The sequence below is a fragment of the Tamandua tetradactyla genome, chromosome 7 (genome assembly GCF_023851605.1).
Source record: "Tamandua tetradactyla isolate mTamTet1 chromosome 7, mTamTet1.pri, whole genome shotgun sequence".
Taxonomy (NCBI): domain Eukaryota; kingdom Metazoa; phylum Chordata; class Mammalia; order Pilosa; family Myrmecophagidae; genus Tamandua; species Tamandua tetradactyla.
The window spans coordinates 59,881,335-59,904,792 of NC_135333.1; the positions used below are offsets into that span (position 1 = coordinate 59,881,335).

The 23,458-nt window shown below is 37.0% G+C and overlaps 1 protein-coding gene, 1 long non-coding RNA gene and 1 other non-coding gene across 9 annotated transcripts in view; 1 reads left to right on the forward strand and 2 right to left on the reverse strand.

The window, feature by feature from the left end:
* LOC143691286 (uncharacterized) overlaps window positions 1–23,458 on the reverse strand; it is a 153,330-nt gene that overhangs the window by 5,666 nt on the left and 124,206 nt on the right. The window lies entirely within an intron of this gene.
* On the forward strand, window positions 5,465–22,990 carry LOC143691283 (aldo-keto reductase family 1 member C23-like protein). Of its 7 annotated transcripts, XR_013179439.1 has the most exons (10): window positions 5,465–5,656; window positions 7,587–7,754; window positions 9,037–9,153; window positions 10,439–10,516; window positions 13,630–13,752; window positions 16,153–16,262; window positions 17,120–17,285; window positions 18,024–18,236; window positions 20,525–20,607; window positions 22,693–22,717. XR_013179439.1 is itself a non-coding variant. In XM_077169538.1 (9 exons), exons 1-9 carry the CDS (start codon window positions 5,573–5,575, stop codon window positions 22,733–22,735), a joined length of 972 nt encoding a protein of 323 aa, XP_077025653.1. In that variant the 5' UTR covers window positions 5,465–5,572; the 3' UTR covers window positions 22,736–22,990. The 7 variants fall into 7 exon arrangements, 6 of the variants coding, with proteins under 6 accessions (XP_077025653.1, XP_077025655.1, XP_077025649.1 ...); XM_077169538.1 differs by lacking the exon at window positions 18,024–18,236 and having other exon boundaries at window positions 22,693–22,990; XM_077169540.1 differs by lacking the exons at window positions 10,439–10,516; window positions 18,024–18,236 and having other exon boundaries at window positions 22,693–22,990.
* LOC143643081 (U2 spliceosomal RNA) lies at window positions 13,333–13,523 on the reverse strand. The gene has a single exon (XR_013156122.1). It is a non-coding gene; the product is annotated as a U2 spliceosomal RNA (small nuclear RNA).

Sequence of the window (23,458 nt, forward strand, 5' to 3'; positions counted from 1 at the left end):
GTAATGTTCCAGGCCTAGATGTCCCTGACAGCACAATTTAGGGCAGAGGCATTAATCTGTGAGCTTCTGTCCCAGCCCAGGGAGGATAATCTTCCTAAAAATGAATGTGGAAAAAGCATATTTGACACAGTGGCTCTAATACCACCTAGGAGGTCAGTGTTTTCCTCAGAGGAGTGAGCCCAAACATGAAAGTCAAGACAGGAGATGTTTTAGATTGCTAAAGCTGCCAAAATGCAATAAATCAGAAATTGGCTGTCTTTTAACAATGAGGATTTACTGTCTTACAAGGTTACAGTTCTGAGGCCATGAAAATGTCTAAGGCAAAGCATCGACATGACACTCCCTGGATTCCTTTGTCAGGTGGCCAGACACATGGGTTCTCCCCTTCTCTTCTGGGCTTTGTTGCTTTCAGATTCTTGATTCCGTGGCTTTCTCTCTTATCATCCTCAGCTTCTGGTTCTTTTTCTCTCTCTCTTTAGTGTCTTTCTTTCTGTGCCTTTCTTTAAATTTCATCCTCTTACAAAGGACCCCATAAGATGATTAAGACCCAACTGGAACATGCCACATTGAAATAACCTAATCAAAATTCCTGCCCAGAACAGTTTTATATGCACAGAAATGTATTAGTTTTAAGAACACGATCTTCTGGGGTCCATAAAGCCTCCAAACCATCACAGGCACATATTGTTCACTCTTTCACCAGTGATAACTCTGATTGTCCCTAGAGGGTCCTCAGCTGAAGTGCTCTCAAATATATAGTCAGGTATTGGAGAAAAGACTCCAACGTTCTCTTGAAGCTCTGACATTGTGCTTATTTTTTGTTAGAGTTTCATGTTCACACAGTGTACCCTTCATTCACAAAGAAGTTGACATCACCCCATGGCTATTGGGTATATATATAATCATATAGGCATAAATTAATTCAAATATTTGGGCTGGGAAAATCATTGCCAACATTTTCATACTTAAGTATTCACCCAAGAGCAATGAAAACTTATGTCTATGTAAAGACTTTTATGCAAATGTTCATAACAGTATTATTCATACTAGCCAAAAACTGCAAAAAATACAATTGCCAATCAACTGGTGAATGGAATCAAAATGTAGTGGGCCCATATAATTGAATATTACTTCATAATAAAAGGATTGAACTATTGCTACCTGTAAGGAACCAGATGAAACTGAAATTATTTTGCCGAGTGAAAGAAGTCAATCACAAACAAATACATCCTGTATGATTATGTTCACATGAGATTTCTAGAAAGGATAAAACTCTATAGACATAAAGTGATCAGAATGAGTTTGAGCCTGGAGTTGGGAGCAATAATTGTCTGCAAATTGGAACATTTTGGGAGCAATGGAAATATTCCAAAAATGGATTTTGGTTATGATTGCATAACTCTATCAATTTACTAGAAATCATCTAATACAATTTTAATAGTAAATTTCATGAATTTCGTGATATACAAACTAACTCAGTAAAGGTGCTGAATTATGTCAATAGTAGTAGCTGTTGCCATTATCCCTACTATTCCCATTCCCATTCCCCTGCTGTTCTGCTTTGTTGCTATTGCCCTTGCCCTGGACTTTGATATTACCATTAGTATGTATTATTATCACTATTATTCCAGGATTCACCTGGAATACTGTAATATGAAAAGCAGGAACACAGACAGTCCCCGGAGCAAGCAGCTGCACTGCAGATTCTTCTCCCACTCTGGAGAGATGCTCTTGGGTTTGGAGCAGGAGGACCCCTTCATCTCCGTCAGTCTTGAGCATGTCTTTACTCTCTTTTGTATTCTGGGTGCCTCATCTCTTTCCACAGTTCACACATGCATGGTATCCAGGTCTGGAAGAGGAGATCGCTCACGATGCAGAAAACAGCAAGCTTTTGATTTTAAAAGATCAGCTCTATTATCTGAAGCCTGTGTGCAATCATTGTGTGGCTTATTCTCCTTCACTAGTACAAATCCCATGACATGGATTCTTAAGAAGACCCTGATGAACACTGTTAGCTCCTAGATAAGACCACAGTCTTGCAGCCTTAGATAAGCTGATAATCATTGTAGGGCTACCCTTCCCAGGTTAGTTCCTAGATAGAGGAGAAGGCCATCGGCATTCAAACTCCTAATATGGTCATTGGTACAGTCATGATGGCATAGAGGTAAGAGACTCTGTTTGATCTTTTAGGTTTTGGTTGGGAAATAACTATCATGATCAAAATGCTATATATACTTAATAATCTATTTATAACTTCTGGTAGGTATGTGACCAGAAGATGTGTGGAACTCTACAGACTTACTCAGAAATAGAGATGACTGGGCCCCATCTGGGAGATAATGAATGAATAGGCTGGAAGCAGGGCTTTTTTTAAGTGAGTAAAGAAATAAAATTGAATATACCCCAAAACCCTATTCAGGCTATTTATTATGTTGTCAGGATTTGGACTTTAGGATTATGAGTTGGCTAAACTCTCTTCTTCTATGGGATTCTTAGAACTAATAACCTATACTTGAAATATTTATAGTAACATGGAGCCATTTCCTTGGTCTAAAAGAATATTTGTTTTTTTTTTCACCTAGTAAAGAACATTTCTGATAGCTTAGTGATGAGGTTAACTTGTCCTATTCTTTTTCCCTAAAGGAATTCTGTTGAGATAAGTCAGAAAAAAATGACAAGTCATTCACCCGTCTTACCTTGCTCTCCTTCACCACACTATCAAAGGCAGGAAGGGGTCCTGGACATGAGCTTTTATATCTTCTGGGCAGTCAGGAGAGAAGCATCAGTCAGCAAACAACCAGAAATGACTCTCTCTCAAAATAGTAGAACATATCAAGATCTGTGTTTCTCATTTCTTTCTTCTTTGTTCTTGTGATGAGGTATGGAACCTCTGAGTTCTGAATTTCCCATTTTTTTTCTTGACCCTCTAGTTAAGTAAATGCTTCAATCTTGAGAGACTGACACCTACTCTCTTTTTCATATTGTGGAAATGCCAGTGCTTCCCTTTTGGATGGTTGGCTTAACAAGAAGGGAATGCATTAAATCTCATTTTGGTTTTGGGTTTTTTTGTTTATTTGTTTTGCCAGTCTGTAGTATGAAATTGATTTTTCTAAACATTCCTCACACACTGAAAAGGTAGGATGTTTCTGTTAGGCTTCTAAAACTAAACCAACTTTTACATGCACAACAAGTAGTCAGAAAAGGACTTTTAGTGAATTTGATTTCCTTTCTAACAAAGTATTTTCTCAGTGTGTTTTCTAATTAACATATGTGTCGCCATTTTGAAAATTGAATTCATATAAATTTATTCATCAGTTAAAGAAGGTCCAGACAGTTTAAGCAAAAATGTCTTAAATTTTGATACTCTTTTGTCAACAGTGTAAGAACTCAAAAATATTTTATATCAATGCCAGTGACTATTTCACCTAGGCTTAAACAGGAGATGGTGAGTATTTAGAGAACATTTGAAGGTGGATGTGGGGTGAAGAGGAGGGCAGGATAGCTGGTTCATAGTTGCTTAAATGCCAACACCAGGAAACAAATGTGCAAATAACCATCACCTCTTCAGGAACTACTGTGGGACTGGCAGCGGTGTGAGGGTCAGTAGGTCCTGGCGATCAGTGGAGAGATGGACACAGACTCCATGGATTGTTGGGAAATGAAAAGAGGATCCTCCGAGGAAAATTTGTGTTACTGCCACATGCCCATGATGTGTCCTTGCCATGTGCCTTGGTGTGAGGAGTCCTCAATCTGTCTCCCTCAGGCTGCCTCTGCTTTCGTCCTTCAGCCCCTTCCTCAAGGACACATGTGGACAATTCCTGATGTGTGTCCTTCTGGTGGCCCAGGTGGTGTTCTGCACAGCACAAGAGTTTATAAAAAACATGAAAGAGAGAGACTCCTATTCCCACAAGGATATTTTCCCTCTGCTCCACCCTATTAACACATGCCTGTTGACCCAAGTACAACAGACTATAAAGGACCTAAAGTGGTAGGTCCAACTTCTCTTGTTCAAAAATACTGCTGAGTCACAGTGAGCAGAGGAATTCTATACCATGTTAAATTGTTAAAACCACAAGCCCAGGTTGCTTACGCTTTCTCTGGGTTGCACAGATCCTCTGTTTTGTTACTTCCTGCTTGGAATGAAACTCAGGAAGTTGTGATTATTATTTTTAAATCAGTCTGTGTCTTGAAGTTCTCTTCCGGTGTTTCTAGGGTTGGTGTCCAACTACTCAGGGAGGCCTAATTCCTTTTGGGAATCAGGCCACTGGCTAAGGATCTCACGGTATACTTATGTTTTTAAAGCTTATCATATGGGGTGTTTGTATTTTGCAGGGAAACCAAAAAATGTAAAAGAAAACTACTAAATAAACAGTCCTGGAAAAAAGTAAACGTTACCACAAAAATGGGATGAGGAGATGTGAAGTCTACTGAATGATATTTACTTAACTGCCTGACCATAACTGCTAAATGTCCTGACTCCCCTATCATCTCTCACTCTCACTTGATGCATTCAGCTGGACAGGGGTAGAGGTTCAATAAAGGCCACTAGTTAAGAAAAGCAGACAGGAATCTGTTCACACTTGAGTACATATGTAGAGCCTGTTAAAAGCTGTGTGAAGCAAACTCTTTCCTCATGCAAAGACATTTATTTATATAATCCTTACCTTTATATATATTTTGAAACTGAAAGTTTTCTCACAGAAGAGTATATTGAGGTCCTTTAAGGATCTTTTAGGAATACCCCACTACTTTTCAATTTTCTCATTAGGGTATATCAGTTAAATCTTACACCAAGGCCTCTTCCAGGAAAAAAAAAAACTTGTTTGGGGGGACAGTTAAACTGCAGTAGCTATTCATCTGACAACAACCCCTTATTCCCATCTAGCCAAAAACTCAATTCCAGGCAACTTTTACTATATCAGGGATTCAGTTATTAGCTAAAAACAGTCCATTACACCTGACCATGTGTCTTTTGGTTGTTGGACCATCTTGTTCATAATGCTAATCGTTTTATTCACATAATCTTCACCCTGTTGGAGAGAGAGTATTCCCCATCCAAGGGTTATTGGGATGGTCAAATGCATGTTACCCAAAACTGGACAGTTGATATGGGCAGCAGTTTATTAGTCACATATTTGCACAGCCTGAGTAGCAGAATACTCCATCAAGCAAGAGCACATACAGATTGCTCATGAGAACAAACGGAACAAGCAGTGGCTGTGGGAGACAGGCTTTGTGGTAACAGAAGGTTTAAATGAATCCTGTATCCTGTGGTAGGAGGGGTTAGCTTCTTTAGATAAATTCATGAGCTAGCAGAAAACTAATTTCCTTATCACTTAGAATAATGAGAGAAAATAAACAAGTGAGATGGCATTTAGTCTATTAATACCCCATGTAACATCCCTTTAAGTATGGCCCTGCCTACTTTTTTTTTTAAAGCTATTTTTGAAAGTTTGGCACTGAACTTTGAGCTTGGACTTTGCAGTGAGGGTGTTGCTTCAGTGTGGTTCAAAATTCTGCTAAAGGAAAAGGAAATAAAGCCATCTCGATTTAGTCTGGAAGGTGAGAAGCAATGGCTCACAAACTTCACTGTGTGCAGCTAAATGATGGTCACTTCATTCCCATCCTGGGATTTGGAACCTATGCACCTACAGAGGTAACAGTAGGGGACTTAGGGTCAAAGGTGGAAATGAAAACAGCCCTTTTCTTCAGTCAGTTCTTCGGGGTCTCATAGTGTGATCATCTAGGGAGAATCCTGGGCTTGTTTTTTCCTACTGTCTCCATCAGTTTAGAAGAAATGAACCTCAACAGCCAGGGCGCTTTCTGTCAGCTTCCTGCTTTGTGATTGATTGCACTGAGGAACTTCTCTGTACTTTTCTATAATTCAAGAATTGTTCCTACTACCAGGGACACATGGTTCAGAGAAGTCTGCCTGGCAAAGATCCCTTGACCTGAAGGTGTAGAGTGGGATAGCCCACCTAGCGCCAGGCAGGAAGTAGGGTACACAGAGTGTGCAGAGGTTCTCCCTTCTCTTTCTGCTGGAAAACTAACATGAAAAGGAAATATGCCATAATTTGGGGGGAAATGCTATCTCACATGGGCAATTCTTCAATTCTAGGTTCTTACTAAAATATTCTGTGTTGGAAGAAAAATAGGTAGAGTTGTTCCTTTCACCTGAGATGGAACAAAGTCAAGAGGCCTCTGGATGGTAAGCCAGAACATTTACATTCCAAAATTTTCTTTCTACCTACTTTAACGTGTAATCAGGGGCAATTTATTCAAATTATGAATCTCATTTTCTCCTCTGTAATATGGGCAGTAATTTTTAACAGACATTTTGAAGAACAGGGTAAAGGGCTAGTTTTCTTTTCATGCAACAAGGGATGAAGAAGATGGAAAGATCATGCATAACATTGAGGCTTCAGCTTTGTAAACGTCCATGTGCTGCACACCTGAGGAATAGCACACAGGAGTGCAACAGAGGCTGTTGGGGTTTAATATCTAATTCCTTTCAATCATATTGGGAAAACAAAAGAGAGAGTTTTGATATGTATAACTACAAAAGAAAGAAAAGGTTTGATTCATTCATCTTTTGTACTTTATCAAATGCATCTTAAAAGCTTTCTTCAATTTTTATAAACCAACTATTCTTTCAAATTTCTCTAGAATTATATCTTCTTGCATTGAATTGGCCCTCCTGTTCATGACTCATCTTTGCTTCACTAACCACTCACAGGCTATGGTTAATTTCTTATGTAAAACTATACCCTGAGAATGTACATTTTTACTCCTAACATGTAGTCCTTTCATGTGGCCAGAATGAATGTGCAGAAAAGAATTAACATAGAAGACTGCTATCTTTAGAAGTGCCTGCTTACAAGTTTGGCTTGTGTGTGTGAATTTGAATTTCAGGAGGTATCCACCATTCCTCTCATTGATAACAGTGGTTGACTGTGCCTAAAGTGTGTGTACAATGAGGTTTATGCTGAATATCTGCTTATTTCAAGGGGAACTGGAAATTTATTAGGTGCAAGGCACTGTGGGCCTATATGAGCAGCCCCTCTAAAAAGCCTGGTCATTGAGTCTATAGCAAATTTCCCTGGTAGGTAATATTTTCTGTGTATTGTTAAAGTTTGATACTGAAGGAATTAAGCATGTTCAATGTGCTTCCACTGGATGAGGACTTTTGGAACTTTGTGCCTGGTTCCCATGAACTTTGCTACATGGACCTTTTTTCCCCCTTTGTTCACTTTGTTTACTGTCCTTTCACTGTAATAAATCATAACTATGGAGGCATCCATATTCTCAGTCTTCTGAGAATCACTGAACATGAGGATGGTATTGGGGACTGCCAATGCCAATAAACAACCTTCCAGTTTTCCTGGACTTAAAGTGTTTTGGGCCTGTACAACCTTCCAAAGTAAACCTGGGAAAGTACCAGGCAAATTTGAGCAAATTGTTCACCCTATATGGAGAATTAATGCAAGACATGAAGGAATATTTGATTCTGCTGGAGAACATTACCTGTGTCAAATCTACCCATCAGTAAAATGGATCTCCAACTTCCACCTTTGTTGCTCCTCTAGGTTCCTAAGAGTAAAGTGGAGGAGGCCACCAAGATAGCTATTGATGCTGGGTTTCGCCATATTGATGCTGCCTATGTGTATGGAAATGAAGAGGAGGTTGGACAGGCCATCCAAAGCAAGATTGCAGATGGCACTGTGAAGAGAGAAGACATATTCTACACTTCAAAGGTGTGGATGTGTGCATACGTGTGTGTACGTGTGTCATTGCATTTCTGAAATGTTACTATGTGTAGAAATAGGATGATAAGATTTGTTGAGTAGATGTTTGTTGAATTGTTCCTATTTGCAAAACTTTTATTCACACATATATTATGAATTTCCAGTCATTGTTATGTTCACATTTTGTGACTCTACTTTAAGTATAATCACTTTACTCTTCTGAGTTTCAGCCCAAAGCCCTGTGATTTTGCATAGAGTATTGCATCAGAGAGTTGTGATCACATGATGGTTTTCCCTTTACTCAATGTAAAATGGTCAACTTTCTTAATCCTCTGAAATTCAATTCTCTCCTTTGTGAATAAGATAGAGCAATGTAAGACAATTATTTGAGAATTAAAAAGATATATTTAAAGTTTCTTGAACTGCATCAGTAGATATCACCATGTAGAACTAATTTTTCCCTAGAGTCATGTATGATAAAGAAATACTAAATATTCTTCCTAGAGTTTTATGAGGATGGAGCTAGATAAATGCCAGAAAATGCTTTGTATAGTTTATGAAACATAATTCAGATGATGAACACTACTATTACCTGATAATGATTCCTGTTATTATTTGATAATGATTTTTATCTCTTGAGTCATTTCCTTGCATGGTTCAGTAGATGTACTGACAATAATATGAAAACAAAATGGAGTTTGTGTAAATAGATCAGATAAGAAAGGAAACCAAGAGAAAAGGAAATTTTTTTACTGAGTTGACCAAGTGCTCAAGTAGTAGAAAACTGTGTAAATGTTAGTAAACTAAAACAATCTAGGAGTTAAGATTTAAGTCCTTGAAAAATATTTGTGGGAAATATGTACCTTAATGGAACTCTCCCAGCATGGCTGTTTCTCAGTGTTCTTCAATGCTATGTATGCAAAATTTCCTACACTTTTAATCTCTTTTCTTATGGCAAGGTTTCCATCTGTTTCATGATCCTTTGTTCATTTCCCTCTATTTCTTTGAAAAATATTTCTAGATCATTCATATTGTATAGAGATCCACAAAATAGAGGATTTAATATAGTAATAAGTTTCTGAATAAATATAAAGATTAGGCCATTCCTACTGACTAAGAGTCTAGGTTCATTAATGACCCAAATTTAGACTGAATTCAATAATAACGGCAATCAATTTTCAGTTTGAATTTCCTAAACTAGTCACACTTCATCAGTTATTTGTTTCCTGCTCTCATTCACAAAGTCAGCTAATATGCTAATGAAATGTGTCTTTTCTTTTGACTTTCGCAGCTTTGGGTCACTTTCTTTCGGCCAGAGTTGGTCCAAACAGCCTTGGAAACATCACTGAAAAAACTTCAGCTGGACTATGTTGACCTCTATATTATTCATTTACCAGTAGCTCTGAAGGTTAGCAAAGTACATGGTCAAACCAATTTCACTTCTTCCAGCAGCATGACCATCTTGAATGTTGTATTATGCTTCAGTAGGAGCATGTAGGGATTATGAAACTGGGGAGAAATCCTAAGAAAAAATTCAAGGGTCTCTTTTTATTGAGTAATATTTAGATCTTCAATCTCTACCACATTGCTCCAGATGGTTAACATTCAACAACCTCAAAGCCTCCACATCAAAATCTTGAGGAAATAACTCTGGCCATGTCTAAGGCACAGGCCTCTTTATGGCCCCTGTGTCTCTTGAGGAACTTCACAGGTACAGTTTCATGAAGCTGTGGTGAGAAAAGAACCTGCCTCACATTGGTACAAGGTGTTTTCCTCATCTCTTTCCAATTTCAAACTGAAAGGAGGCTTGTTGTTGTTCCCTGTGGGTGGATCTCAAACTAGCAGCATACACAGGGGCCTGCAGGCTCTTGCACTTACTGCTTGCACCACTTCTAAGTAGAGCTTTGTAGCCTGCTCTTACCCACTAATGTTGTGTAGGACGCTTGGTTAAAAGTAGCAGAAATCTCATCAAGCTAGCTTTTGGAAAAGTACGCTTTTCTTTCTTTCTTTTTTTTTTTTTTTTTTGATTATACAAATGGGGTGGAAGTCAATGTTAGCATTAATGAATCAAAGTTGTTTTCAGAAATTTCACATTTTTTCTAACTCTTGTCTGTTCATTCCTCCAGGTCAGCTTAATTTTTGCCCAGTATTTTCCAACAGTGGCCAGTATGCCCTTAGGGCAGGTCACAGTTTGTGGAGATTAATACTTGAGAACATCTATGGCTCTTCCAGCCTCCATTTGAATCTTGAGAAGGATCTGTATAGACCCTACTTGTTTTGGGTCTTTAACCCTTGGACTTCATGTGTCTGGGGCATAAGGCTATGTAACTGTCAGCCTGAGGCAAGATTACAATTCATTTCTGGTGGAAATTAAGGCCACATAATGGACTACCTTTTCAGGTGGAGAGATATTTCCAAAAGATAAGGAGCAGATAAACTAACAAAAGTCCAGTATGAGTCCCCATTAAGACCCTGAACAAAATATATTTATTGAACATATACTAGATGGAAGAGATTATTGAAGCCTGTCTCTGAAGATATTGCTTACCAATGCATATATAACCACTTTGTAAAATTAGTATCTGAATACTTTCACCAACTTTTAGGGTCCCAGCCCTACTAGTGCTTCACAGCATGACTAAGGATATAGGAATTAATTTGTGGCCTCCCTATAGTGACTGCTTATATTTCAGCCTGGGAAGGCTCTGTGGCCACAAAATGAACACGGAAATTGCATATTTGATACAGTGGATCTCCTTGCAACGTGGGAGGTAAGTGCTGCTCCTCAGAGAAGTGAGCTCAGACAAGGAAGCCAAGAGAGGGGACATGGTTCATTCTTCCACCAGTGAAAACTTAGGATTGTCCCTAGATAGCCCTCAAACTGAGTGCTGTCAAATTTATAGTCAGGAATTGAACAAATGATCCCAAAATTCTCTTGAAGCTCTAATATTCAACTTAATCTTTGGTAGTAGTTTCCTCGTCACAGTGTGCCCTTCCTTCACAAAGGAAACTGATAGAGCCCCATGGCTATCTGGGTCATGCCAAAGCAAAAACATTCTCCTGGAGGATGGAAAAGGGATATTTGCTATGAGTTCTAGAAGAGTAAACGCAATTGGAATTAGAGTTATATTAATATTATCAGTTTCATCAATCATGTGTCTCCAAGACTAGTGACTGTGTGGCACACATAAAATTTCAGGAAAGCCATAGGAAATTCAAACATAATGTGCACTCCTACCTCCAGACTAAATTTTCATTAGAAATGAGAGTAAGATAAGGAACCTTTAGAGCCCCTCTCACATTTAGACACACTGAAATTAATTTTTTGAATAATCTTACTTTGTTTAGTACATATGCCAATTCACATAATCTAGGTAGCATTTTCACTTCTGGAACAGAATTTAATTGATAGGTTTAATCACAAAAATTGAGTCCTGTTAACTCAATGACCTGCAATGCAATACAGGATCTTCTATTGTTTGATGCTCCTCATTGGATAAATAAATCTCTGTACCTGTCCCAGAAGGAGATGAGGGAGCTCTTTCCCATTGATATACTCATTGCTCTGGTTCACAGCATAGTGCCAACCCTTATAAGATGGTCTTCTGTGTGCCAAACTAATTAATGTTTTACCATTTCTCAACCTACTTCTTTCTATAATCCAGCTAAAGGCATTCTGGTAGTTTTGCATTATTCAGTCCATTGTGCATAGACATGAAATTATGACATTCATCTATTAATCTTTCATTCAAAAACATTTACTGAGGAGCTCTTTCATATGGAGTATAGGGACAAAACATCCCTGCCCTCAGCAATCCTACAGTAAAGTCAGAGGATACAGATAATGAACAAGCAAAAGGGTAAACATAAGTTTGTTAGATGATAATAAGTTATGTGGAGAACAGTAAAACAAGGTAAGTAGGGAGGGGCATGATGTGAGGGAAGTAAGTCAGGGGATTTGCAATTTTGTAGATATCCAAGCAGGATCTTCACTTAAACTGAGACATTTGAACAGAGATATGTAATGAGGAGTGAGCTAGGGGAATACTACCTTGGGAAAGGAAATAGCAAGTTCAAAGACCTTAGGTGGTCGAATGCTTTCTTATCAAAAACATCAAGGTCACTTCTATGACAGGAAGAGGAAAGAGTGAGATGAACCTAAAAGACAAATGGTAGAATGATGTGATGGTGACTCAGTGACAGAATTCTCACCTGCCATGCCAGAGACCTGGGTTCAATTCCCAGTACCTACCCATGTAAAAAAAAAAAGACAAATGGCTGACCAGGGATCATGAAAGGGCTGTTAAGAAGAACTTTGATGCTTTGTAAGAAGACTTTAGAAGCCATTAGTGGGTTTTGCTCTGATTTACTTTTCATAAGGAACACCATATATTTGCACTAACACAGTGGCCACAGTAATATGAGAATATTTACATTTACATAAATTATACATCATTAATATAAAAAAATTAGTACTCAGTAACATATTTCAATTCAGAAATAGCCACCATATAAACACGGACTATTAGCATCAACAGAAAAAGTTCTATTGAAAAGTACTGTATGTAAATTCAGAGGACTACAGACTAGAGAGGTAAGAACAAAAGCAGGAAGACCAGCTAGTAGACACTTGAAATAAATAAGTAACAAGAAGCATAATGATGGTATTATAGCATAGAGACAGTGCAAGTAGGGAAAACCAACTGAATTATGGACAAATTCTTAAAGCAGAGATGACAGATATTTCTGCAGGAATGGATAAAGAGTATGAGACAATGAGAAGGATTGATGAATTCTGAGGTCCTTGGACTGAGCAAATGGGAGGATGGAGCTGGCACTCACTGAGAAGGAGAGGACTGCAAGAGAAGCAGATTAGAAGAGAAGATCAGTAGCTCTGTTTTGGACTTGTTCAATATGAGATATCTGGTCAGACATCCCAATAGACATGCTAAGTGGCAGGCAAATTTAGGAGTCTATAAATTTCAAGGTCTTGGGATAGATCTATGCTGAAGCTATCAACTTGGGATTCTTGAGCAAGTAGATAGAATTTATGCTGTAAATCTGAATTAGTTCACTTGTGAGGGAAAGAACATAGAGAAGAGACAAGTTTCGAAGACTAAATGCAGAAGCTTCCAACATAAGAGTTGAGAAAGATGATGAGTTCTAACAAAAGGAGAATCCAGGCAATTGAGAGGACCATCAAAATAATTCAGTGCCTAGAAGAAAGATGAAAGTATTATAAGAAGACTATCAACTGTACTGAATGGTACTGCTAGGTTAAATGAGATAGGCAGCATTGGATGTAGCAATTCAGGATCATAACAAATACTGGTGGAATAGTGTCAAGGAGAGCCTTAGGGAAATTTAAAGAAAGAAATGGAGAGAGAAATGATTGCGAGCAGTGAGTATAAGCCTTATTTTCATCAATGAACAATAGTCTCCCTACTTCCCTAGAAAGAAATAGTAATTTCTGTCTATTGAATTCATTGTCTTCCCCTTTTAGATTTTTTACTTTTTTCTTCTTTAAGTCAATCATGGTCACTCAGCTACACAGTCATTTTTTTTAATACATTTATTGTTCCCCCGAGGGGGGTGCACCATTCCTGGAAGTACTGCAATACCAAGTCGATGCATGGAGTGGACGGAGCAAGCTCCTATTCCATCTCCCAATTCCAAAAATCCATTTAATATATTGTCCTCGGGTAGAGGACTTATCAGATATTAAACTGATAAGAACAGATACTGTACTTGATCTTAGCCAAAAGCCCGAGAACTGATCCATAGTCATTTCTTGACACTGTTTTCCTTAACAGTGCTGTCTCTCATCATTTCTTGATCTAGAGCCAATTTACCAAAATCCTTCTTCAAAATGCCTTCCTCCCAGGCCCTAGAGAAATGTAAGGACGCAGGATTGACCAAGTCCATCGGTGTGTCCAACTTTAACCGCAGGCAGCTGGAGTTGATCCTGAACAAGCCAGGGCTCAAGTACAAACCTGTTTGCAACCAGGTGAGCATCCCTCTTACCCACCAGGGCCTTTCCCTTTCCTATTCTTCCTGCACTTATTCCAGCACTTCTGCCTATGCATCTTCCCCTCCTACTCATCTGATCTTTGTAGACCAGAATGTTCTGAAGAGGACATCACCTGTCTAGAAGGGCAGGGATAGAATTCTTAACTGTATTTCAGCTTGATAAAGTCTTAGGGAAAATGATTGGGAGACCCTAGTCCTAAAATAAATGAAAGAATTTAGGGGAAGGGAAAAGAGATTAAGGAGGGCTAGAAGAGTTAACAATGCCTTTAGGTAGGCATTTACCTGAGTTTTTAAGTATGATCAAGGATTGGGTATGTGAAAGTGATTTGGAATGTATTGCATATATTCAAGAAATCCATTAAATATGGTAGAGTTACTATAAATAAGAAAGAGCGAAAATAAGATTAGATAGGTATTAAGGGTTTGTGATGGGTTTAGAAGCCTTGTCCTATGTCCTGGACTTTGACAGAGGAAGCATACAGAAGGCAAAGGTTAACATGAGAGTATTAAATAATCTGTGTCTGAGTGATTAGGTAACCATTTTAAACTGATGATAAAGATAGAGGAAATAAACTCTAAGGAACTTTTATATAAATAGCTCATGACTAAATCTTAGTCTGGTTCTCCTCCTTATTTCTATAATTAAATTAACACTTCAAAAATATCTCTTCTGATACTGGTTCTTTGTTCTAATTTGCCTTAAATCTTGGAAACTAGGAGTGGTAGTGAGGCGCATATTGGAAAACATAGTAACAAAATTGAAGACTATCTTTTATATAGGTTGATAGAGAACCATGGGTTTAAGTATAAACATTTAAAATTTTATTATGGCCTTTCATTAGTTTTACCCTAGTTATTTTCAAAATTTTCAAAGAAAGTAAAAGTTTAAATATGATAAAGCTAACATGTATATTTTCTCCTTGCATCATGTTTACTGAACCCTTTAAAATTATGTTGTAGATTTGACACTTTGCCCCTAAATACCTCATATTGTATCTCATAAGAATGAAGGTATCTTCCCATACATTCATAGCTCTATGATTATATCTAAGCAAATTCACAATGATTCCTTAATACTGTGTGCTTTCCAGTTTATATTCATATTTCCCCATTTTTAAATAAATCCTTCCATAATTCTTCTTTTCTAACCAAGATCCATTATAGCTAACTTATTAATTTTTATATTTCTTTAAGCTATTTTAAGCTATTTTTTATTCCCAACATCACTCAACCCCTTCTAATTGCATGGTTTACTCACAGATTTTTGTATAATATCAATTTATCAAATTGTTGCCTTCTGGTGCTAGTTAACTTGCTCCTCTATTCCTAGTTCCTATAAACTAAGAGTTATATCCTAGACTTTTATTAGATTCAAATTAAACATTTCTGGCAAGGAAATTTCATCAGAATGCTGAGTCATTCAAGTTGCACTCCATTTGGAAACACGTAATGGCATGGTGTCCATCTGTTAGTAAGGCTAGAATTCAACGTTGGTTAAACTACAGGGAGCAAGATCTACTATGTAACATGTTTTTCCTTTGCAATTGCTAATATGATGGGTGGAAATTTAGAATTGGGGAAAACTCAGGTTTCAAACCATAGAACTAAATGGAAGATATTTGCCAGAAATTGCTAGTTCATTGGGGTTTGCGAGGGTCAGTTCTCTACTTTTATCATTCCTTTTACATTTCTTAGCTGACATTTTTCTATGTTTAAAGATTTTTTCATATATTCAAGATGACCTGCAATTTTAATTATTAGTCAAGGTAAATGCTGATATATTTTCCTTTGATTATTAACATACTGATGACTACTTAATAGTCACATTGATGCTGGCTTTTTATACTCTCTACCTTTTTCTTTTTACTTGTCATCAGTATGGACTCATGGATGCTCGTTGATTCAACGTGATAAGGAATGTAGTAGTCAACATTACTTTTCATGATCAGGTCTACTCTAATGTGGCCAATGAGAGTCTCCAAAAATGGTTTGCTTCTCTTTTTCACCTGCCCACATGTGTCTTAGACTGATTTCTTCCTTTGTGCCACAATTTGATGTCTATAGATAAAATTCTTTCCATATATCATATCCAGAAATAGACACTTCTCCTCGTAGATGGTGATAATATTTAGAACTAAGATCTGGGCAATGGTCGTGCTTCTTTTCTGGAACATCACAGTTTTGACCTGCCAGTGGACAGTGATAGAAAATTTTATCTTTGTTCAAGTCATTAGTTTATGTTGATATTTCATATTAATAGTTCATATTTAATTCTGCATGTTTTTTATTCATCTTCTTTGACTTTTAATCTCTCTCTTACAATTTAGGGTGATTTTTTTCATATAATCTAAGACATTTCTGTCTTGGCATTCCACAGGTAGAATGTCACCCTTATCTCAACCAGAGAAAATTGTTGGACTTCTGCAAGTCAAAAGATATTGTGCTTGTTGCCTACAGTGCTCTGGGATCCCAACGAGAAAAAAGATGGTAATGAGGACAATAAGGAATTTACCTAAAACCTCATTATAGATTAATCATTTTTATTCATACCAAATTATATTTCCTGGGGATAAATCTCAGCTGTCTGTTTAAGTGGTCAGTACAGAAATAATCCTCCTTTAAATCCCTTATCCCAGCCCACTGCTTGTACATTTTTTGTATATGTTTATAGTTTGGATAATGATAAATCCCCACATTAAAATGGCAATGTCATCCAAAAGGTGAGCCAAAGATATGATCTCAAATCATAATTTTGAAAGTTCAAGTAACATCTTCGACAAACGTCAGTTGCTTTATCTTTAAATTCAGGGTAATATTATACAACTCCTGAGAATATGAAGATAGAATGAAATTACCATCTGAAAGGATTTTGTTACATTCCTTGAAGCACTACACATTTTACTTAATGATGAGAATGAATAGTTTTCATTTCCAAATGAAGATTTAGAATATTTTCAACAACATGTTAGAAAAGTTAAAATTATCCAAATCTCACTTTTTCTTCCCATACAGTTTCTTTTCCTTCTCCTAGGGCTGTACCAAATTATAGCCACTGGGAAGTAGGAAAGGGAAAGTCAAGGGTCAAAGTCAAGTATACTTATAAATGACCTGGAGGGCTTGATACAACACAGATGTACTAGACCCCACAGGGCTCTTGATTTCATAAATCAGAGTAAAGTCCTAGAATCTGCCTTTCTAATAGTTCCCAGGTGGTATACTGCTGCTGGGTAGCTACCACATTTTGAGAAATACTGGTCTAGAATATATCATCTTATTCTGGTAGGAACCTCCTAAAAAATTGAATACACTTCCACAGATACTCAGCTTTTCTGCCTTCCTTCCAGGGTGGACCAGAACTCTCCTGTTCTCTTGGATGATCCAGTTCTTTGTGATCTGGCAAAAAAGCACAAGCGCACCCCAGCCCTCATTGCTCTTCGCTACCAGATACAGCGTGGGGTCGTAGTCCTGGCCAAGAGTTTCAATGAGAAGCGGATCAAAGAGAATATGCAGGTGATGAGCAGGCTGTGGGTCTCAGGAGGCCTCAATATTATCCCCATACGAGTTCTGCTTTGTAAACATCTCAACACAACTTTGGACCACGTTAATTTTCCTAACATTTCCTATGCGCATATGTCCCATGTGCATTCCAATAGTTTTCTCATTTTGCTACAACATCAGAAGATGAATAGCTGGATGGAGAAAGGATTGGGCAAGTGTTCAATATTGGGTTCTAACTTATCTCTGATTTTATCTGTAACCCTGGTTAAGTAACATTGCATTTTTTTCTTCATTATCAAAATAAGTGTTGGATTAGGTGATCTTCAGTCTCCAGATATCTAGCATATTTTTGCCAGGAATTAATTGACAAATCTGAAGCAGAAGTGACAACCTAACCAAAGAAAATGGATAACCTCCAGATTCTTGATTGGTCTGGGGAGTGAGAAGACCAAAGTCCCGATGACAATCTTCTCCACCCTGAGTTCCTGCAGAAAAAAGTCCATTCCTATAGTAAAGCTAAATGTTCTTCTCATCTGTGATATTTGAAACTTAGAATGATGTGATTTTTAAAATTATGTTAAATTTTTAACAGGATAAAAAGGTATAAAGTGAAAGGTAACTCTTCTGATCTATTTATCAGTCACCCAATTACCTTATGTTTCTCTTACCAAAATGTGTAATCCTTTTTCTGAGTTTGTGCTATTTTCAGGCATGACTTTAGTCTCTTCCACATAGTTTTTTATCCACTAGGCAACAAGCCCAGGCTTTATGTCATGACAGCGGCAATAATCCAAGGGATTGTGAGTGCATTCAAAGCCCTCTCAAGTCTAGGCTGAAAATTGGCTCACCATTGTTTCTCCAAATTATATTGGCCAAGAAAGTTATAAGGACAGGCCAGATTCAAGAGTAGGAGAAATGGACACCACCTCCTATGAGAAGAGCTGCAAAATCACATTGGAAAAGGTGTGGATACAGGGAGAGGTGAAAGATTGGGGCAAATTTGTAATCAATCTATCACATTTATGTTTTCAGAACATTAATTGTCATCTGCACATACATTTGCTGAAATATCTTCTCCCAATTTGTGCTTAGTTTTCATTTTCTTGATGTATATTTTAATGAACCAAAGTTCTTACTCTATTGTAGTCAAGTTCATCATGCATTTCATATGTGGTTTATACTTGCTGTGTCCTTTTCTACCTTCAGCACCACACAATATTTTTCTATATTATTTGTAAAAGTATCATACTTTTTGCTTTCAAATTCATGTCTTTAATTCACCTAGAATTGATTTTTACTGTTTTAAATTAGAATTCAAATACATAAACTAATATGTATGTGTGTATTTATATATATATATATAAGTATGCATATGTTTCTACGTACATATATAAATTTGTATTTGTGAGCATGTGTATATAATTGAAAATGGCTATCCAAATGTTTGAACACTAATTATTGAAAATTTCATACTCTTCCACAAATGTTCATCATCATCTCTATTATATATCATGTACCCATATTCTGGTTCTGAGCTCTCTCTTCTCTCAATTGATCTGCTTACATTTAAGTATTGTCTTAATTGGGATTGAAAGTAGGTCTTGCCATCCAAAAAAGGTAATATTGTTTCCTATCTCCTTGTTTTTCTTTAAGATTGACTTGATAATTTTTTACTGTTTTCTCTTACGTAAAATTTAAACAACTTCACAAACATTTTTGAGAGAGTAAGAATAAACCTCTATTACCAACAGTTAACAATTTCTAAAATACGGCCACTTGTACATGCTTTCTCTATATCTATCTACTATTTATCCTCTATCTATCACTATCTCTAAGTATTGCTATGAATGCATGTCCCATTTGTTCTCTCTACTCTTTTGGGGAATCTGATTAAAATAACCTAAAACTTTACACTCAACCACTTTTGTTTTCCCATCTATTGGTTTTTATGTACAACATTCTGGGTGCCTTCTTCAACTTTGCCTTCCAATTAAATAATCCTCATTTCAGCTGTTTAATATGCTATTAAAACTGTCTTTTATATTTGTAATATGTATAGATTTTTGTAGCATTCTTTTAATAATCTCTTAATCATTCTATAGAATTTCTTTCTTTGTGAATAAAGTAACATGATTTTTTTTTAGTGCTCGTCAGTATCAATATCCATAATTCTTTAGAGACTGTTTCTTCTGTCTCTTATTCCTGTGGGTACTCATTAGTGATACCTTGTTCTGGTAGTTGTGGAGCTGTTTTCACCTGTGAGGTCCCCATTTTCCACATAATTTTACTTGTGGAAGCCTTCTAATGCCTTTGATTAAGGTGGATTCTCCAGAGATAAGGGCACTAAAAGTCCAGGAAGACACTATATTAATTTGTAAGTTTAACATCTCTGGACCAATGAGCAGTTTGCATATAGGGTGAAAATGTGCAAAAGGGATAACTTGTGAATTTTAATTGCAGCAATGATTTGCTCCCATCTCATCTTAATACAGACAATTTTTTTTTGTTATCCTGGAGGACTTCATGCTTATCTGGATTATATAGCATTTGGGGTCTAAAATGTATGGGAGAGGATTTTCTATTAAATTTTCACCATAGCTATACTCAGGCTTATCTCTTTTTATTTGCACTTTATTTGTCAGTCGTAGAATCAAAACAGAATAAACACAATGATGGTCGTTCATAGGGAGTGGCAAATGTTTTCAAGCTAGGGAAACCATAAGTCTTTCTTTGCAGGGATGTACAGGGTGTGCCTGTTCCAGGGATAGCATTGTCTTATCCATGCTTGAACTCCCTCTCTCAAAAATGTTAGTGAATTTTTGCACTATGAAAAAGTAATGAGTAATTGCCAACCAATGACATTTTTTCATACTATCAAATATAAAGTTATCACTTTCAATTAACCATTATTTTTATATTCCCTAGTAGTATTTCAAAATCTTCTTCTGAAATCCCTTATACATTTCATCCTAAATCAATACCTGGGTGACATATCTTACCACTGCCATTACAAATGGGGTCTTTTTCTTCTATTTTAATTTCTAATGGACTTTGTGTAGTATTTAGATATCTCTTGATTTTTGTTTATTCCTTTTGCACTGGATGCATTTTAATAATAATGATTTCTGTGGTTTATCAAAATTGACAATTATACAATCTAAATATTATAAATAATAATGATTTCTGTGGTTTATCAAAATTGACAATTATACAATCTAAATGTTATAAATGTTTTCCTACTGCCCTAATAGGTTTTTGAGTTCCAATTGTCAGAAGAAGATATGAAGGTCTTAGACGGACTAAATCAAAACATTCGCTATTTTCATGCTAAATTGTAAGTACATTAGTTATTGCTTCTTTTTGTTCTGATGAGGAAAGCAGGGGAGTTCTAAAAATCTGTCTCAATCCCAGGAGGTCAGATACCAGTTTGAGAGAGGGTTGCGGCAGGAGCTTTCCTGATACACTCAAGCTGGATTCATTCCAGAGCTCTGCTGTGATTCAGCAGATGGGTGGTCAGGGCCAGGGTCAGCTTGGATGCCCACACATTCTTCTGCACTCATCACTCTGTATCACTTTCCAGAGCAACCACATATCATTGCTGAATCTGCATCTTCCCTATTGGCCTCTCATTTCTATAGCAATATGGTGGAAATATACTATGAAAATTACAAATGTAGCCCAATTAACATTTCTAAAACTGCATTAATGAATTTCTTCTTCCAAACCTGCTCAGTTCCCAATGATGATAAAAGGCATCTCCATCATTACTGTGGTCAATGAGAAATTCCCCAAACCCCTATATGTTATAATTAACTAGTGTTTGCAAATTTTATATCTTTAATAATTTTCTTATCTCTCCCTTCTTCTCCATCCCATGTTTGTGCAGGTCCCAAACATGGAATTTTGCATTTTCTTCTTGCAAGGCTGGCTATGGTGGGGTGTGTAAGAACTGCTGGTTTTAATTTCTGAATTATGGGAATCTCAGTGCAAATGATGAATAAGGTTAAGAGAAGACAGATTTGAAACCAAAAGAAAAATGTCAAGGCAAACCCTCTTTTGTTGGAGAGAATTTACAGCTAATACATACTTTCGATTTACTCATGCCCTAAGATTTTCAGTTTGTGGAAGTCTTATGCAATAAAAATTATGGAAAGCTATTAGGAATCTAATACATAATAAAAATCATGTGATGGGCCACGGTGGCTCAGCAGGCAAGGACGCTTGCCTGCCATGCCAGAGGACCCGGGTTTGGTTCCCGGTGCCTGCCCATGTAAAAAAAAAGAAAAAAAGATCATGTGATAATGTATGTTAAGTTCAAGGATATGTAAGTACTGAAAAAATTGGTACATATACTACTACAATTGCTAAATTTTTGTGGTTTAGAGAAAAATAAGAATAATATGGCTAACATGCAAAAAGAACAGGAGAGTGAGAAGAAACAAGTAATTCTTATCACCAACTAAATATTTTATTCATATGTATTTCATTATAATTTTATATTATTTATTGCTATTATGAAATAGAGACCATACTATAGTACAATTATGTCCTTGTTATGTGGCTGTATGTTTACATTTCTTTTTTTTTTTTTTGGTGCATGGTCTGGATCTCCGGCATGAAAGGCAGGCATTTTAACTACTGAACTACCCATGGAGCCTTGTTTATATTTCATTTTATTCAGCTATGAATTTTATCCAGTATGCTGCATGTGGTGCTCAGTTAGTAAATAATTAATGAATTATTACAATAGAAGTGAAATTGCTCTCAGCAATGTGTAACCTGTTAAAATAGTTATTAGGCCTAAGTGTGGGGCTATAATTCCTGCTCATTGCAAGACAGAATGGGTTTCTCTTTTCAGTGAGAATTCAAAATTTCAAAACCAGGAAACTGCTTTGCTTTATTTACCAATGGAGCTATGGTAGGAAGGAGAATATATTTGAATATATGCAGTATTCTATTGATTTGTCTCAAATTCCATATGTGGGAATACATATGATTACACAATTTTTTTTAACAAAAACCTTATGCTGGGCGGGCCGCGGTGGCTCAGCGGGCAAAGTGCTTGCCTGCTATGCCGGAGGACCTCGGTTCGATTCCCGGCCCCAGCCCATGTAACAAAAACGGAGAAACAGAATACAATAAAACAAGAAAATGTTTAAAAATGTTTCCCTTTCTTCCTTCCTTCCTTCCTTCTATCCTTCCTTCCTTCTCTCTGTCTTTCCTTTAAAAAAAAAAAAAAAAAAAAAAAAACCTTATGCTAACACAAATATATATGGAAGTTAGAAAGTTGGCTTTATCAACAACCAGTGAATAAAATTTTAAATTTTGCCCTATTGTCAGCGTCATTGAAACCATGTTTGTATAGCCCTAGAAATACAGTCACTGAATCCATATTATCCTCTGTTCTTTCTCATTTTAGTGCCATTGGCCACCCTGAGTATCCATTTGCTGAAGACTATTAACAGGGAGCTTTTCACCATGCCTTCTACCAGGAGCTCCCATGTGTACAGAGCAATGCTGGAAATGTCTCAGATGCTTTTGATTATACACATCACTTCTAGTTACATCCATGCTGTTTAGCAATGTGCGCTCAATTAGACTGAAATCTGTTGGACACACATTAAATTCTTCTGGCTTTGCAAAAACAATTAAGATTTCATTTTATACAAAGATTTTTACGTACCCCAGTCTCTGTCTCTGTTAACTTTTGTTTTATTTCCTTCTGTTCTTTTCAGCCAAAACTATGGTTTGTGTGAAGATTAAGACTGAGGGAGATAATAGCAATTTTGAGGACATTCCTGGGGTGAGACTGAGGGTGGGGCTTTCATCCTGTTAGTAAAGCAGTAGTTTAGCAGGTATGTATCAGTCAGGGTTTCCTTAGCACTTTGAGGAAAATGAAACCTGTGGCATATAGTTGGGGAAGGTGAGGCACCTGTCGAAAGGAAAACCAACACCACAAGGGCTCAGAGCTCCAGGAAGACTGGGAAGGAGGAGAGGTCACAGTGGCTGATGGCCAGGGAGGTATGCAGATAACCAGTCTGAAAGGATGGACTCAGATGTGCTCTGGGCAAAGGGAGTAGAACATGCTCACTGATAGGATAATATTATCAAAGGCTTTCTTGATAAAGAAATTGGCCTAAATTAGTGTAAATATTTACACCTGGACAAGTCATTTCCTTAGGTTC

What these genes read in the sequence shown, in the direction of transcription:
- LOC143691283 (XM_077169534.1), top strand. Translation starts at nt 5,573, where the DNA reads ATGGCTCACAAACTTCACTGTGTGCAGCTAAATGATGGTCACTTCATT. An exon ending in ATTTACCAGTAGCTCTGAAG is followed by an intron (nt 9,154 to 10,438) that starts GTTAGCAAAGTA and finishes CTTATATTTCAG; the next exon opens with CCTGGGAAGGCTCTGTGGCC. An exon ending in ACAAACCTGTTTGCAACCAG is followed by an intron (nt 13,753 to 16,152) that starts GTGAGCATCCCT and finishes GGCATTCCACAG; the next exon opens with GTAGAATGTCACCCTTATCT.